Source organism: Ostrinia furnacalis, unplaced genomic scaffold (assembly GCF_004193835.3).
Source record: "Ostrinia furnacalis isolate ACB-3 unplaced genomic scaffold, ASM419383v2 OfSCF3139, whole genome shotgun sequence".
NCBI classification, from domain to species: Eukaryota; Metazoa; Arthropoda; class Insecta; order Lepidoptera; family Crambidae; genus Ostrinia; species Ostrinia furnacalis.
This window is the reverse complement of record NW_021133378.1, coordinates 580,196-598,831: the sequence shown is the minus strand read 5'-3', so window position 1 is coordinate 598,831 and position 18,636 is coordinate 580,196. Positions and strand designations below refer to the sequence as shown.

The 18,636-nt window shown below is 35.7% G+C and overlaps 2 protein-coding genes across 2 annotated transcripts in view; one reads left to right on the top strand and one right to left on the bottom strand.

The window, feature by feature from the left end:
* The window catches only part of LOC114357342 (uncharacterized), a 50,483-nt gene extending 43,594 nt beyond the window's left edge, over positions 1–6,889 (bottom strand). The window contains exon 1 of the mRNA XM_028310913.1: positions 6,152–6,889. Within this exon, the coding sequence (XP_028166714.1) occupies positions 6,152–6,433 (282 nt within the window). The 5' untranslated portion in view covers positions 6,434–6,889. The remainder of the gene's footprint in view (positions 1–6,151) is intronic.
* A 2,097-nt stretch (positions 6,890–8,986) lies between these two features.
* On the top strand, positions 8,987–16,512 carry LOC114357341 (uncharacterized). Its single transcript, XM_028310912.1, has 8 exons — positions 8,987–9,081; positions 11,368–11,448; positions 13,040–13,252; positions 14,192–14,311; positions 15,342–15,486; positions 15,644–15,788; positions 16,069–16,147; positions 16,272–16,512. Exons 1-8 carry the CDS (start codon positions 9,077–9,079, stop codon positions 16,510–16,512), a joined length of 1,029 nt encoding a protein of 342 aa, XP_028166713.1. The 5' UTR covers positions 8,987–9,076.
* Positions 16,513–18,636: the final 2,124 nt, after the last annotated feature.

Here is an 18,636-nt window from a genome sequence, read left to right as displayed (position 1 = left end):
ATTTTATCTCTTCATTTTACAGAGATTGCAATGACCGATGCGTAGGTACAAGGCAGTGGCTCTCAACCTGTCATTGATCCCTAGGAAACTACTAATAATGCCCATGATCCGCAAGTAACATACAATCCAAACTTAGGTACCTATGATCCCAATATGAATGTATAGCAGGGATGTGCTTCCATTGGATTTTTAAGAGGCAATTAAAAAAGCTTACCTACGTTAGAGGACTGCTTTTACATAAGGTTGGAAACCTCTGGCATAGGCACACACTGCATCGTCCGGCTCACATTCTAGACATCCGAACCGGTTCTCTACTGCGACTACAGGTACAGAAAAGTGATAGTCATCTGATGCTAAACCTTGCTCGTCGGTTCGACTTTCCTTATGGTAACATGGTTACACTGTCTCTGAAGATCTAGAAATATCCTAATATGAAATGTTGCGCAAACACCATAAATAAACTGGTAATATAGCAGGGAATAGTTTTACTTGAATAATTCTATTAAATTTTACACGCAGAAAGGAATTTTGGACAAAATGCTGGACAATAAATGGAAAGGGTCCTATCTAGATGTGTGAAAGAAGTACCGTCTATCTACAAAATTATCAAGAACCTGGGTTATACTTTATACTCATAGCATATTCTGGAAAACTCGTGCCATAATTTAATTTAATAACTGCCTTGGCTTTACTTGTAAAATGGTTAAATGTATGCTTAAACCTTTAGGCATTATAAGTCGATAAATATTACAACGTAGTAAAATAGTTTGTGTGTGATAAATATCAATACGTACTTCAGATTAATTATTCTTAAAATTATAATGTACCACAACATGTACAATCTAAAAAGCAGCTCTACTTTTTCGCTACCTCATAACAATCGGAAAAACGAATGGATTACGACAGCGCTTTTCTTCAGCGCAGTAAAAGCATAGGTACTTAAAGAAACTCAGAAAGTCATTAATTTTAATGTGGTCTCTGCAAAAGTAACGGCCAATGGCATTGCGCAATCCAGCGTCCTAACGTTCGAGTCATCGCTGCAAAGCTACGAAGTTCTCTACCACTACCTAGATGATCTAATGTTCGGCTGTAATGTGTACACAATGATGTCGTCTGTCCTTGATCAATGAAATAGCCAGTCAGCTATCAATTGTCCATTATTTACAAACATGTGCGAACAAAATACGATTTGTAGCAAGTTTTACTAGTAGCAACCAAATGCAGTTTTATTTTTACCGGATACGTTATTGGAAACATTTTGGTCTGCGAGCAATATTCTAGAAACACGATCTTTAACTGGACAAACAGTAACAAGTATTCACAATATGAACTGTTATTACTGGTTTTGAATGGCAATAAAGTTTCTCTTGCCGCTTTAAATAAACAAAATGTCCATTATGTATGAGAACTTCTGTTCATACCAATAGCCACTATTATTAGATTGACATGTCTCTGACATAGCCTGTTGTGGTTTTGAATGTGTACCAACTTGATCATAATAATTATGAATTTATTTATTTACAGTCTGCAGAATTTGAGCAATTTTAACCTCAGTAGTCGGAATTGGTCTATTTATAACTTCGCTATCGGTGCATTGTGCCAAAGTTTTGCCATCACCGCCACAAATGGAAACGTGACAATCAAAATTATGTAACACGAGAGTTCTCGGACTATACTTTGAGTGTTTCGATGCGAGTGCGTACCGATTGTTACTGCTAATTAATTGAATGGTACGAGTAGTATTATACAGCCCGCATGTGGCACGCGCTCTGCCACTTAACGTGTTCCTAATTCACCTCGTTGCGACATCACTTTCTCCTGCAATTAGTTAGCATACGCTACCGAGTCTACTGTCTGTAGCTGCCTTGCTCGCAAATTTCACACTTCATTTTGCGCACTGTATTCCTATGCAGGATCTAATTTTTATTGTTATTTTGGAGGTCGTAGACGTGTTGACTTAGAAACGCAAGGATGTGCACGTCAAAGTATGTCACTTCCAACAGAGCGTCCGATATTTAAATGCCAATTCAGCCCAATACGAAGGATATTTTTGTTTGAACCCAATGAGGTAACCGTTTCTCGTAAATAAGACGAATGAGGTGAAAGTGTGCACAGTGACAGATGTACGGTTACCCCATTTACGTCGGATGGAGAGTGTCAAAATTATTTGGGTGAAACGTTCGCATCAAGATGTGGAGTTAAGAGATTTCGATTTTAGCGATCACTTTCATCTTCGTCGTTAATCCTCTTTATTCATCATGAACTGATAATAAATAATTTAACTAACATAAAAGGCCAAGGATAAGTCCAGAAGTTTAATTAGGTAAGTAGGCCTATTAAAGTTGGTGTGTAGTTTATTTGTAGGTACAGTTGACAGCACATCAAACAACATTATTTTGTTGCAAAGTACCTACATACGAGTAGTACCTAATACAACTACACTGAACGGTTAAGCTTTGTTTGTTGTTGTTAGCCTGGTATTAGCCTGTTGTCAGTCTGTACATGTAAGTAGTAAGCGGTCGTCTTCTGCTGCGCCAACGCTCAGTGCAGTTAGATGCACCAGGTCTTTAGGTGGGCGTGCTTCCTGATTGGCACTAAACGAATCGTCGTCTGCGCTGCCTCATTATCGTATTAAAACAATGTGTTTGGCTTCATTCGCTACTTTGTTTGGTGCATTGACTCTAAAGACCATACGAGAATTTCATGGATGACATTGCTTTAAACCACTCAAATAAATTGAGGGCAATAATGTGTACGTAAATAACCGCATATCTCATGTGACAATATTAAACAAAGAACAATTATGCGATTCCAAACACCCTGCTGTCAAGGCACAGTTACGGCGCAGAAAAATACAATGAACTGTCTGGATTGTTATGTTATACAATTACCTAGCTAACATCAGTATCAGAAAGATTTGGTTCAATAAGTTTCAGTTACAGGTAAGTTTATAGGAGTAAAGTATCCATAAGAATTAAATGTTTATATAGGCAAGCATACTTAGTAGAAATGTAGAGATTCAGTCATATTTACACTATTCGGTAGGTACTACTGAGTTTATGAATATGAAATGAAACATGAATTAAGTAGAGGTTACAACTGAAATACAGACAAACCGTTATGTCACAGTTGGTATTGTCTGGCACATCTAGGTATGCCGATTACTTACACAACGACATTGTAGCTTTTGTTATATCTATTGTTTGTCATGTTTGCAAGTGACTAAAACGGTTAATAAGCCATTCACCACATACATTCACTCCGAGTGCGCATAGAATCAAAATTATTTTGTCGATTTAGTTTGCAAGTGGGTTAAGGCGCTGCCTATAACTGTAAGCCAAAGCCTATTCTCTTAACTGCTGTTAGCGCCGTAAAAAAGTAGAATGCAAAAACAAAATGACTGCGTCTCTGATCTAATGATCTGTCCTCAAAAACATGTGACTCGCTATGGAATTCTTTTGTCTGCAGAAATTTCACAAGCTTATTATTACTTATTATGAAAAATATATCAGATCCGGTACTTTAATTGCTTACACGATAACTAATTAACTGGCGTTAATTTAATACAACAATTGGCGCCACAATGGATTTGTCCTTTAGTTTTTTGAGGAAATGCTTGATATTTAGCGTTAATGACAAAAAGTTAATTGGTTAACCGTGATCTTTACAGCGAGAACTGCAACCGCCGTGATAGTATAAACTGCGAAACCACAACTCTACTTCTTTTATAGGTCACTCCAAGAAAACTAGTTTTGATTTTACGATTCTAAAAATTGCAAGTATACCACAAGGTGCAAAAAAGAATTATGAAAAATACTTAGCTGCCTAAATTACGTCATAATCGTAGGATGGCTCCATCAAAGCAAATAATGATTTACTTACTTGATTTGAACTGATTTGATTAGAGTTGTCTAGATCAACATTATAGAGATTTGAGCACAGATTAAGGCTAGAATTTGGTCCAAATTATTGAGGCAACCCAATCAAGGTCAATCTGTGTCATTTGCGTTTGAATCTAGTTTGAGTAACATTTCATAATATAGAGCTCATAACTTTACCATTGAAATCCAAGCGAAAAACAGCAGCTTGTTGAATATATCAAGCAAGAGCTATGATCATCAAAAATACATACAAAAAGCGGTAGGCAAGGTTTAACATTGCCGTTTGTCGCAGTCGACAAAGCCGCGCAAATCCGCGGTTCAATGACAACGCAAACAATGCCTGACGACGGATTCAAGCACGAACCCAACTCAGATTCCAGTAGCGAACTCAGTCGGAAAACTAACTGAAATTCAATTGGAGAATGGATAGTTCTAGAATCATACACAATATTACATATTTAGGTGTGTTACAGGAAAACGTTTTCCATAGAACTGTGAGATACGAGTAGGTAAGTGTTTTATGTCTTACATTTCTTATCTAATAGACGATAAACAGACCATAGAGTTCACAGGAAAACTTAAAATTACAAGAAAAGATTTACACAAATCGTATTAGGTACATAGAAGTCTGAAATAAAAGGCTTTCAAAAGGGTCACTATCTACTCTACATTTCTGATTTGATCTTAACGTATTAAATCAAAATTGGTGTTTTTTCAATTATGCCTTTTATGTTTTACACACAATAAGTGAAAATAACTAGGAGTTCTCGATGCAATCGGATACAAACGATTCTAAGAATAATAGCTAACATCAAAATAGGGTTTTGCGAGTATTGAGTTGATCAACTTCGATTGATTGATTACATAGTAATTGCTCTAATCCAATTCGACTTTCCATTCAATTCGATGTTATTAGGATAATTGAGAATCAACGACCGTTTGAAGATAACCAAATATGCCATCAATTTCCTATCAAATTGCAAAGAACATGATTGGATATTTTTACTTTGAATATTGCCAAACTGAGCGCTGAAAGTTTTATAAGTAGTTGAGGCTAAGAATTTCGTTCAATCAAAAGTAATCATGTAATCAAAAATTATTGGCTCCCGGCAGGATATGAATCCACGACCACAACTTTGGTTTTTTTGATAGCCAATTTCTGACAAGTTCAAGATGGGATAGAGCCACTTAGAATGCAACAATAAAGGAAGGAGTTCCTTAGTGCGCCACTGTTGAACTCATTATTGTATCAATGGAGAAATCAGCAGTGTGGGCGATGCTATGGCGAAACACCAGCGAAATGCATCAGCCGATCGAGACACATTTGAATGCACAGCACATAACGCAAACCAAATGTGTCTGCCTACATTGTTACTTCTCGTTTAGGAGCGTGTTCGTGGACTGACAAATGAATTATTGTTGAATGCGATTCAAAAGGTTAATATGGTCAGATTGGTCAGTCTGTACAATATTTTGTGTTAACTTTTAACTGGATCAATCAATTCAATACTGACCACTAAAAATATTAAATGAGTATGAATTGTATTGATATTATCGATTAATTTACCTAAGTTTCAAATCACTTATTACCTTTATCAAATAATGTTATCGCAGATAATTACAGGAATCGATAATTTGGCGAAAGTAATAAAACACTTGTAAGACATGCGATTTCGATACAAAGTAAGTCTACAGCAGATTATAAATTATTGTTAATAGTAGGTATAATAAACGGTAACATGTTACGAATCAATAAAAATAGAGATTATTATTTGAAATAAAATTAGCCTGATATTTTTTAATATCTAAATCAAAGAAACAGTCATTGTTCATTAGTGTAATCGACTATGAATCACATAGCAAGGTTGCAACTATTGCTTAGCTATAAGTTGATAATATAATAACATTATTAATCACTTCTTCAATCTTCGATTCAATGACTAAAGTGCAACCATTTTCTCATTTTTAAAGCTCTCCTCACCATTCAGCTTTTAATTAATGCTTAAGGTCTTAATTATTTTAATTCGCAAGGCAGTAATGTCAAGCGGTAAGTAAGTAACGAAGAAATTAAAGTGAGTGAAACGTTGGTGTTTTATAGTTTAGAAACAAAGAAAGTATAAATTTTGAAATGTAGAGTTGGTGAATGTAAACAGTGAGTTCTACGTTCAACACTGAGGATATTTTACATACTTACCTACCTATTTCATTTTACTTATGTAATGTTGTTGCTTAGATCATGATCTAGCATCTACTAAATCACTAAAGCCCACCTGTTTCTGAGTTTTATCCGGAAGTATGATGGAGAGGTCAAACGAGCGATTCTTCTTGTCCCGATTGGCGGATCGCATCAGCTTAGACGAGGACCTCGTGATGCTGTGGGCCTTCTCCGGCAGCTTCAGCGCCACGATGGACATGCTGCGCGACAGCCGCCGGCCCAGCTTGCGCGTGCGCAGCGACATGGACCCGCTCAGCCCGCGCTTGCGGCCCTCCACGGGACCACCGGCCACCGGGGACACCTCCTCCACGCCACCCTCCTCACTAGCACCAGCCATCGCACTATCCAATTTGCACCACCAGAAACGTCAACATTCACATCTCCAACATAACCATGTCACAGAACCAAACACACGCGAGAAAGTCCTCTGTCATTGAGTCATCTTCACACGGATGTCTAGACAAAGAGACAAATGCACTTCTCAATTGCCGATCCACATCGTGACTGCGCGCCGATGCCGGAGATCACCGTGCAGTTCAGACGGACACAATGCGGATCATATGGTCACAGAGCCGGTTTCGGGCCGATCCTTCGATTTCGTTTGTTATTGAATAATGGCCCGTAGTTTTACAACCGCACACTGTTGTGAATGAGCGGTTATTGTAGCTAGAGTGTTGTTGCGTTCAAAATAGGGCGCGTTATCGTCGAGCGTGTTGCGTGCGGCGCGAGAGATCGCGACGTGCGCGCGGGCGATCGCGGTCGGAGCGACTACAGGCTCGGGAGACAGGCCGGCCCGCGGCGAAGGCGCGCCGCCCCCGCCGCCACAACAAGCCACAATCAAATTACTTATCAAATCGCATTGGTGCACTAAATGCTGCGACACAATACAAATGCTGACACAGCTGAGACGCGCTCCCACGAGATGGTTAGCTTTCAAATGATGGATTGGCTTACATATGCGTTGACATCTGTGAAGCTAACTGTTAATCTAAAATCAACTTCACGAAACAGCCTCAATAAACTAGATTTAATAGGTATATTCTCTGAAATGGATATCGTAGAGTCGAATAGGTACATGATATTGTAACGTTAGAGCTACAGACAGGCTAGCTCGTTACAGGTCAATAGATCTCAAGGTGATCGTGTTTCTAAATAAGGCTCGTGTGTGGCAGTATACAATATTTTTACCGCTTACATAATTGTATCCTAGTGCGAAATCGTAATTGCTGTGTTCATCAATGTAAAATTAAATATACTTACTTATTTAAAAAAAAATACAGACAGCATCTTTAAAAAGAACGCCGGTTTATAATTACAGTGCAAATATTTTTAATAAAGAAGAACGGTCATTTGTGACCCAGGCCCGACAGAAACGAGACATATCTCAGTTTTTTTATCATGTCTTAATTAGTTAAATTGTATATTTTTTATATTCGAAATCTATGTATAACACCAAAATATTACCCTTTGTTTTTGTTCAGGCGCTATACAAAAACTAATACAAAATGCCTATTTATCACCAAAATTGGTAAATGTATGTACCTAAATGTCTATTACAGCTGCTATGGAATGTATCTAGGTGAACTGGAGATACAGCCGGATTATACAGGGTGGAAACGAGAAGTTACAAAATCCAAAAATTCAATGTTACCAGCTTCCATAATCTGTAACCTATTATTGGTACCATTTGAAAGAGCTCGTGAAGCACTTTCAGAATCAGTAACTATTTTTTCGATATCTTGTATAATTTAGAAATAATCGAGTGAGAACACTTATCGTTCCATATGTATAACCACCCTGTATAATCCGGCTGTATCTCCAGTTCACCTAGATACATTCCATAGCAGCTGTAATAGACATTTAGGTACATACATTTACCAATTTTGGTGATAAATAGGCATTTTGTATTAGTTTTTGTATAGCGCCTGAACAAAAACAAAGGGTAATATTTTGGTGTTATACATAGATTTCGTATATAAAAAATATATAATTTAACTAATTAAGACATGATAAAAAAACTGAGATATGTCTCGTTTCTGTCGGGTCTGGGTTTTTTTTGTATGGGGCGTGACCGTTCTTCTTTGGTTGAAAAATTTATAATTTGTTTAAATAAAATTAATTAAAGTAACGTTTGTTATAATTTTCAAAGACGAAAGAACGACGAACAAAATTTGTTCTTAATTGTATTAATTAATTCTCGCATTAAATTACTAAAAACAAAACCACTGAACAGTTGTTAATAATACACAAACCTAGAATATAATTTACAAACAGAAGAAAGGAGTACCACATTGTAATTAACATTGGACAGCATTAGGGATAGATGAAATGAATAAGCAATTTCAGAAACATAAAGTTTTTATGGGTTAATAAGAATCGGCAACGATATCTCACGAGATTGTTTAGAAAACGTTCGCGTCTAATGACGAAAGTCTAAATTAATTCACGTTGGTAATCAAATATTCATAAAATTAGGCACGATGAACTCCCTTGGAACATACTTTTATGTAAATTAAAGCCTTTCATTAATTGAAAATTTGTTTTATTGATTACAAAAAAAACCCGAAAAAAGCAACGCAGGCTTTTTTATTTCTTTTCTTTTTTTGCGGGGATAATAATTTGACCTTGGTAGACCAAGGAATTACCCCTAAGAGCAGTGTTCAACAAGTGACCGCTCCACTTACTATTAGTTGTAGACCTTACCCCAATAAAACCCCGCGGCAACAGGTATTTTTGCACAATGCGGCCACGATGCGGCTAATGTTTTTTTAAATCAAGCAAGCGGTATCGTGCTCATAGTCAAAAAGTTTTTAATAACAAAATATCACAAAAACAAGAAGGTTGAAATATGACGACCACTTATAAAAAATATAAACGTCAACATGGAGTCTGTGAGATAGGTTGGTTTTGATGTCATTACATAAAAGTTTTTTAATATTTTACAAGTAGATTTCTCTAAACCTAAAGAGCGACTTGGATAATGGAGTGAGTATTTTTGAAATTCAGTGAATAGTTTTTAGGTTTGACTTGACCGAGATCTAACTCTCTATACGTAAAGGTAATAGTTGAATATTTTTGCGAATAAAGTTATAAAAAGGTGCTGCAACACAAACTCTACAATCACTTATCATATTGGTACTAACCAATTAATAAAGTCATCATCGTAACACGCCTGTTCGAAGCTTAATTACTGAAGGATCAAACATCGTATTGGTGTTTCCTTAGCTTGCTATTAACTTCTTCATTACACTTTTTTATGGCATGTGGCTAGGTATGCTATACATCTTGTCAGTGTAGAGTTCTGCTGATACACTTATAGTCGACAAAAATCATGCCAGGTCCACAGGTCTGGATTTTAAATATCTAAGATTTTCATCAAGATCAAGGGTACTTTAAGAAAATAGGTAGTTCAAGCAGTTTTGGCAATAAAAAACATACAAGCATCCAGGAAAAAGTCGATAGGTAATAAATAATCTCATATCCTCCTCCTTCTTTCTAAAAAAATATGACCAATTAAGTTCATGGTTAAAGATCTACATTGTGTTGCGAAATTTATGAAGCCATAAATAATTACTAGGTACTTTTGAAGAACCGAGAATAATTTACAAGAAAAATTACAAAAACTTTGACTTCAAAGTATTCGTCAAAAACAAAAGTGATGAAATGTGACTAAAATAACTTTTTTTACTCACATTTCATCATTTTTGTTAAGAGTTTGTTTCGAATCAGTTACCTACTTTCTTTACGCGCTTATTTTTTATTTCGAAAGCGTTATTCATAATTTCAAAATTCTTTCCCTTTATGATTTAACACGTTGAGTGCGAAACCAGGTCTATAGACCTTGTGTACGTCTCGCTTACCGTGCGGCTAAGAAAATTATAGTCTTCCTTGTCGTGCGAAAGGCATAACTTCAATTGGGTCCGGTGTAGGAAAGTGATGAATATNTATTGGGTGAAAGAGAGAGAAACACTCTATTTTTTCGTGTAAATTTGAAATTTGTACAATGTATACTTACGAAACTGTGATCTTTTAATTTTGCGTCCTACCGGAAGTACTTTAAGTCCTGCTGGCAGGACTCCGGGCGATCTATCATTAAGAACTAGGCCACGCCCACTAGGTTTATTCCACTTGCACCTGTAGAACGTGCGAGACAAAATTGGTTTATTCCAATTTGTACTGAAAAACCAAATTTACTAAAATCTTAGTGTACTTTCTTTATGGGAGGGTCTTGTTTATCTTAAATAATAGGTATTGTTACCTACTTTTATCTCTGTGAATATGGCAAGAATACAAAGTAACACGGTGTATATCTATGATGTATTCTTAAAATAGAATCCAATGATGTACCTACCTTCATACCAGGTTTTTAGACCTGGTACCGCACGGAAGTAATAAAATGTCTTCACAATGCGAAACCAGATCGAAGCACCTTGTACCCTGCACACCTGGTACCGCACCCCACTCTAGCTTCGTGCAGCCAGTGTTGCCTCGCATTCGTAAGAAACGCACATGTCGACATGGCGTCAAGAGAAACAAACAAAATCAAAACTGCAAATTGATTATAATTTAATTTGCTACACGATTTATTGCTAATTTAAATAATGTTTTTCGTGACAAACATTTGAAGTTGTAACTAAATGTTATTAAATAATATGTTTTCTTTAAATATAGCTTATTTAAGTATTTATGCACGTATGTCTTATTTGTAAAATATTTAGACTAAATTATTAAAACATCTTTGTTTGTTACTTTTTTAAAAAAATTATTAAAACTAAATTTAAACTATCGATATTTGTATTTCACATCCCTAGAATACCCACCAGACTTCCCTACTTCAGTGCGGCACAGGGTGCATAAGCCTTGTATTTTGAATATAGCTATAATTTTTATACTAAACAAGTTATTCACGAACGCCTTCAGGTGTATGTCAATAAATGCATTATTATTAATATTCAAAGAAAAAAAACACAATATCTATTAACATGAAGCCAAAAATGTAATTAATATATCTTAAATATTACAAGGTCTTTAAGCCTTGTGTCGCCACAATGTAAGTTTTAATACCAGGTTTGCTGACCTTGTACCGAAGGAATGGAAAGTATTAGAAAGTTACTGCCGCAGCAAAGGTGTTAACAAAATCTATTTTAAGTTATTTCGTAATTTATTTTTAGTATTAATTAAGTCAAATTAATAAGAAACCTAGAGCTGAAATGTTATAATGAAGTTATGGCTCATATTTTGATAATACACCTATTCTGTTTGATGTTTTAGAAAACCTGAATCAAATTGGAAGAAAAATGGCAATTGGAAGAACCGCTATTCCAAAGTTTACGGCGCCCAGCGCGTTGCAATGTAAGTACAAGATATCAAATATCGATGAAATGCTTTTCCATTATCATAGAAATTACAGTCTTTACTGTACAAATATGATTGTTTACATTTCTCTCCATTCTATAAACACTAATAAAGTACATCAAGTGTCAAGACTTTGGCTTTCTCCATATTTTCCATAAAATAGTTCCTAATAAACAATGAACTTCAGAACAATATTAGGTAAGTAGGTAAATACTTTGTTCCATGTATTTTCCATCCATTTGTTATTTCGATTTTACAAGACAACCTAATTGCACTACACGTTATATCTTATACCAAAATCGGACCATTCGCGTCAAAATACCGTATAGACCGTATAGAATGCATTATCAAATTATTACGTTGCAAACACATTATAACACAACTGACAAAAACTTTCACTAAAGTTGTCATTCAAAGGAGTTTATAGGCACTTGGACTGGGTATTTGAATTCCAACTTGCCTATTGCATGTTAGTATCCGTTAGTATGAATGTATTATGAATATAATAGAAATACATGTTAACTATTAATTATATTTTATATTAATTAAAAAATACATATGCTACTGCAAGTAACATCCTCAAGCTGCATCAATAATAATTATTGTATTCTATCGAACTGAAAATAAACTTTGAGTCAGTTTTTTAAGAAACGGTGTGTAGAGTCAACCGCACTGAGATTGGCTTCAAGGCCCACGACCACGAAACAAGTATTACGTAGATGTCTCAACTACTATTGCTTGTTACCAACGCACCTACTATAACTAGCATAAAATCTGAGTCATCCCCGTGAGTCACGGACTGCAAGTAAAAGTCACTCCAACACAGATGATGGCCGGCATCCTTGTGCGTTCGACTTCGACATAAAATCGAAACAATTCGACGAACAATTGTTTGTTTCACGAATTCGCAACGGGCGGTGGAATAAAAACCTGATGAGGTTTTATGCACATAACTGTTTTTAGAACGCCTTAAAATTACGCGCAGTAACATGTAGGATACATAATAAATAAGCGCGGTAGAGCAATCTTGTGGGATTATATTTTAATGAGAAACGTCATAAACAAAGTCCATTTACTGGATGGTAAATGTGACTAATATTTCTGGGTACAGCAATCTGCAAACAATAACTCAAATTAGTAATCAAAGTTCCACAACTTTGTCCCGAGGACATTCAAATTCAATTCAATTCCGATGGAACCATTTGTTGACTTATTTGCATATGCTTTTAAAAGCTCTATCAACACAAGCGATCAAATGAATTGTTTACCAATGCAATCGTACCAGTATTATTGAAATGTCCGTCACTTTTTATGTCGCGTAGGTACCTTTATTGGCACCTTGTAAAAGTTGTTTTGCAAGAACCTACATGACGTAGGTATTTCGATGATCCTTTTCAGATTAAAAAAGCTTAGTTCCTTCTCTTTTCTCTTACAACGCAAATAAATTATCCATCTTAATTAATTTCGTAAACGTTATTAAAATTCGTACATTTGATCAAAGCATATAAGATTGTAACATAGGTACCTACATTTTTGTTGAAAAATTGCTCAAGTTTATACCGTTGTTTATATGACCTTTTTTTTCAAGAGCCAAAAAGCAAAACGAAAGTCATGAGCAAGGAGGCGGGCGGATCTCGTTCATGACGAACGACAGCACCCCCTACACAGATCTGCTGACGAGGGTGCGCGCAAACCGCCGGGACAGTTCCTCGTCGAGCTCGCCAAGTCCCCGATACCTCACCTCCATGCTCTCCCAGCAGAGCGACCTCTATGGCACTTACACAGGCACTGGCAGCATGTTGTGAGTATAAAATAATAACGGTAAAATAAGTTTTATTATGTCACGTATGTAGTGAGTACCTAAACATCACATTGTTTCAGTGCTTCTATCTATACAGGGTGGAAACGTTAAGTGATCTCACTCGATTATTTCTAAACTATACAAGATAACGAAAAACTGATTACTGATTCTGAAAGTGCTTCACAAGCTCTTTCAAACGGTACCTGGCACCATTTAGTATGGAAGCTGGAAACATTGAATTTTAGGATGGATCCAGTTAATTTTGTAACCTATTATTGGTATCGCTGGATAGAGCTCGTGAAGCACTTTCAGGATCAGTAACCAGTTTTAAGATATCTTGTATAGTTTAGAAATAATCGAATGAGATCACTTATCGTTTCCACCCATAGTCATCAATGTAAGTTATCTAAGTTAGTTTTTCACATGATTAGGGAAAATAACTGGTGAACGCTTGACTGAAATTAGTTTTTTTACTTAGGAAAAGTTTTAGATGTTGTCGTATTCGTTTCAGTAGACTCTACATGAATCGGTACGATTAGACCGCAGTAGAACTCTCGAATGGAAAATCTCGTAACCTACCGCAGTCCACTCTAATGGAAATAGAAGTTCACCAACTAAACCAATAGATCATAGCATCATTCCCAATGGCGTGAATCTAACAGGTAGATTTAAAAATACTTCTTAATTTTTTTATTCCTTAAAATAATAAAGTACTCGTAAATCGTTAAGTCATTATAAAATTGATTTAGTTATCTTATTAATGCGCACACAAAAGTAAATTTACTTCAATTTGAGGTCAATCTGTCTCTATAAAATACGAAAGGACTTGAATGATGTTTTAATTTTATTCTTATTCAAGAAGAATTCCAAGTGGTTTTAGGAATTATTTTGTAGTCTAGCTATACAGAGGACGATGTACTCCCTTTCTTTTTGCCATAGGTCCGACGACTTGGGGGGACATGAGACGTTACTGCTCGACATGGTGCGCGCCCAAAGCCGTGAGATGCAGGAGGCACAAGATCAAACATTAGACCTACCGCGTGATGACATTTCTGACGAGTAAGTTTTTGTATGACTATGTACCTACCTACTTTGTTTAGAACTCTACAAGCTATCATAGCTATCTCAATTTGCTTGATCGGATCAACTTACGAACCCCCTAATCACTAGGCCTCACTGACACATACAATCGAAGGAGAGCAATTTACGAAAAAGCATATCATGGTCTAATATATAGAGTTTTATAATGAGTTACATCTTTATGAACGTCTCTGCTCTGAGATGAAAATGATGCATTATAAAAGTTTGACATCGGGGGACAATGACACATTAGCAAAAAAATGCCCGTTTTCCCACTTAACTTTCACTTTCGATTCAATTACGTCTATTAAGTTACAACTTTCACGAAGTTTTCTTGTGTTTTATATGTTCGATAAGGATGGTTGTTGGTTTATTTGTTAATATGTGTATAAGTATGTACTTAAGTTATTTAAGATGGTTTTTTTCTTCTTCGAGATATGCACGATTGGCGAGCGTATTATTTGACGTTTTGGTACAAATTATTCATGTCTTTGGTCTCATTACCAAAAATTTTCAAAAGATTCATTTATAATAAAGTAAGTAGTTAGTTGGGCGTGGCGTGGCAAAATAAAAATTGTGGTAAAAAAAAACCTTTGTAGTTTTGTATTTATAATTATGTTACGCAACAATTTCAGAGCTATAATAGTGTCCAATAATGCCACTCTATCTTGATGAAATTCTTTTTTATTAAGTAACTAATTACCTACTTGATGTACTCTCTTATTACTTAATTAACGCAAGTTATAATTAATGAAAATCCTTTAATGATGCTCCTGATTGCTTTTTTAATCCATTTCCTGAATAATGCATTGTATGTAGCAGCAAATTCTGCTAGAGCACCATAACTTAATTTTTTTAAGACAAATTATTACATAATCAAAATTCACTTTGGAGTAACCGATTCGAACGGAAAAGTTTGAGTTGGCCCTTTTTAAACACCAGTAGATGAACATTAAGACATCTTGAGTTGGTCTTTTGCACCTTGTTTTTATTTGTTTAATTTCTCCAGTGAATCCAGCGAAGCCTGCGTTCACGGGTTAAGTATGCGCGCTACCGAACGCAGCGTGTCCCGTTCCCGCGTCTCCCGCATGTCAACACGTCGAGACATGGACATCCCATCCATACTGGCATTTACCACCACAACCACAGCACCGGTTGGTATATTGCTTCAACATCATTATAATTTGTTTAGGATTACTTAAAGCTTTTTAATTTTTAACTGCAATCAAAGGAAAAAACAACACTTAATACTTTTCATTTAATAAAATCCCTTCATTCAATAAATGAATGTTTGTAACTCACCCTTTTCAGATACAACTTGAAATTCCGGCGTTTAAAATGGCAAATGAACCTCAGCGCGAAGAAATTCCTCGGTGGTCGATACGGCGCGCCGTCTGCCCAGTCTGCTCACAGAAGTGGAGGGACAAAACCTCCATCTCAAATATTAAATATTCTGGTTAGCATCTGTCTGGCTTATTAGTAATATATTTGTAACATACTTTTAAAAGCATTTTGTAGCGCAGTGCAGTAGTCATACTCATATCCGGTACAACTGGTGCCTTCAAATTGGATCTATCATTAAAGCAATCTTAATTACTTGAAAAGCTCTCACCAAACTAAGTAAATACTTGTTAATTTTTCACAAATACATGTTTTAGAACCTATTGTTAGTCTTGAGTGTCTTCATTTTGTAACTTCAACAACCAACCAACTAAATACCTACTTTTTTGCTGCAGGCTTGAAAAGGAATTCATCATCGGAACTGCCGTCTGTTATAGCACCTGCAAGATTACGAGCAGCTATCACTATGGGATAGTAAGTTTAAAATTTTAATTTAATAATAGCATACTAAATTTGCAAAGTATGCGCTTCTTTCTTAGCTATAAAACAAAAGCTATGTTATCTATTCCAAGTTAAATCAAAAGATTTTCCTTTACAGTGTTCCTCGACCAGTTGTTGCAGCAGTAGATCGTGAAGCAGGAGTAAAGCATGGTGGACTTCGCAATACTAGCGCCACCTGGCAGCTGACTCGAGCGCGGCGTTTCCGCGCCCCCAAACCTCTGATGCCTCCACCTGAAGCCACACAGCCACCTTCAGCAGCTGCACCTCTTGCACAGCGAGACCTGGATATGCGCGTCAACCGTTTCCTCAAAGATATAGAAATCAAACAAACTGCTTGAAAATTAAAATAAAGATTAATTTACTAAAATGCATCTCTTATATTTTTTAAATAAACCCTACTGCCAGCTAGAGATGGGTTTCCACCCGGGTAAAAACCCACATGAGGGTAAAAACCCAATAAAAACCCGTTTCATTCCACCCGTGGGAGTTTACACCGGGTGAAAACAAATAATTTTATAATTATTTCAATTGGTATCTTTTCTTTATTTTTATTGAATTTTTCTCATTTAAGTTTATTGATTAATAAGTAATAAGTCAAATTTAACACTAATATGCATTTATATCGTGTCCAAATCGTAAAATTGATCACGTTATGATGATGTGACCAATTATTTTATAAAATGGTGTTGGGTATTTCGCCAAAAATGGTCAATTTTGCCTAATTTCCATGGCACGAATTTTATTTTTGTTTTTAACTATTTTTAGTTTCCCATTGCATTAAGTAGTAAAAACTAAGCTAATATATCTAGAAGGGGTGTCATAATTCGTTTTAGAAACAAAGTTATGAGGTCATAAATTTTTGGTAGCCAAGGAAATTATTATAAATATTTTTTTCTCTAAGTTTTCTTCTGTGGTTTGCTTTTTTTTTGTTCGACCTATTTTTGTGTACTTTCGCAAGCAAACATGCCAATGAATATTAATATCATTACGACCTTTTACACAACTAAGGAAGATAAATGCAGTAGATTGAGTTAAAAGTTAAAAACAAGTTTTTCTATATCTATTCTGATACCTATTTCTTAAAATGTAAATTTTAAACTTATTCCAATAAAGAAATACTCAAAATTTGACTTTACGCCGAATTATTAATGGTCTTTTATAATTTCCTAGGTCATTTTATGCCACGGAAAACAAGGAAATTAGGACCAAAGAAATTAGATTTATGCCTAAAAGACACCACAGACAAAAACCTATTTACCCTATACATTTACTATTTAAATCATGGGTTTACCCCTACAGACACTACATTTGTGTAAATAAACAATAAAATTAATCCATTGTTTAGTTGCAAAAAACCGTCCAAAGAAATTGACTTTTTAGTAAACAAAAACCCAAGGAGGGACCTATTTATGCGATTTGTCGCGAAACTGATCAACGACGTACTGTCCTGCCTCAATGGCCTCTTGGGACGAAATGGCCGAGTGTAGTGGTGCAGTGCGTTACATTCTAAGTTTTTTCGTTTCGTTACAACAATGGTCGAAACGAAGACCCAGGGAAATTATAGTTTTGACCTGGACAAGAACTTAACTTCACTTTATTTTCTTCCTATAAGTATTTGACATTTAAAGTTTTTATTTTCCGATAGCCAAACGTTTCTCAAATGTAAAGAGAGTGCTATTAGAATTAAATTACGCTTCAATTTGTTATAATGAGCCTTCATTTTGGGAAACAACAGTAATGGACATAACAAGGAAATTAGAAAAACGACTTTTGATTAAGTTTTTCTACGGTATTATTTGTAGTTTCTGCTATTGTAATAGCAAAAACAAATAAAACTTTTGATGAACTTTCCCATAAAAATAGTTTTATACAGATAGATATAAAAAAACATGTGTTCGCCTGCCTGGACACAGAAAATTTACTGTTTCGGCGAAATACCCTGTTATTTCAAGAATCGTTGAACCGATTTAGAAGAAATTTAGTAGGAACACAATAATTTGTGATCATGGCAAGGACATGGAGGGGGGGTGCCAAAGATGCCAAACTCTCTCTTTGATGACATTACGGTATAAAGTTACAAATAACAACACCAACTACAAAGTACTTCTGCTTAAAAACTTGAAATCGAACCGCCCTTCCTTCACTGTAACGCATTGTAACGTTTTTCAAGACCTCCTCTCCCTCCAGATTGCATTACGTAACACTAGAACGCCCCCTTAGCAACAAATACAACTTCTCACTTAAAAAAAACGCTATTTTTGTTTTCACCCACCCGAATGGGTGATAATGGGTAAAAACCGGGTTTTTACCCAAATCACCCAGTTTTAACCCAATCGGGTGAAATGGGTTTTTACCCACTACCCATCTCTACTGCCAGCCAGAGTGTAAACTGCACACAAAAACTGAAAAATTAGGATTTCTAATTTACCAATGTCTCAAAGCCACAAATTCGTACGAAAAAA

Excerpts from the sequence above, each read along its gene's own strand:
- LOC114357341 (XM_028310912.1), top strand. Across the intron at positions 11,449-13,039 it reads GGCGCCCAGCGCGTTGCAAT|AGCCAAAAAGCAAAACGAAA; the intron begins GTAAGTACAAGA and ends TTTTTTTTCAAG. Across the intron at positions 13,253-14,191 it reads ACAGGCACTGGCAGCATGTT|GTCCGACGACTTGGGGGGAC; the intron begins GTGAGTATAAAA and ends TTTTTGCCATAG.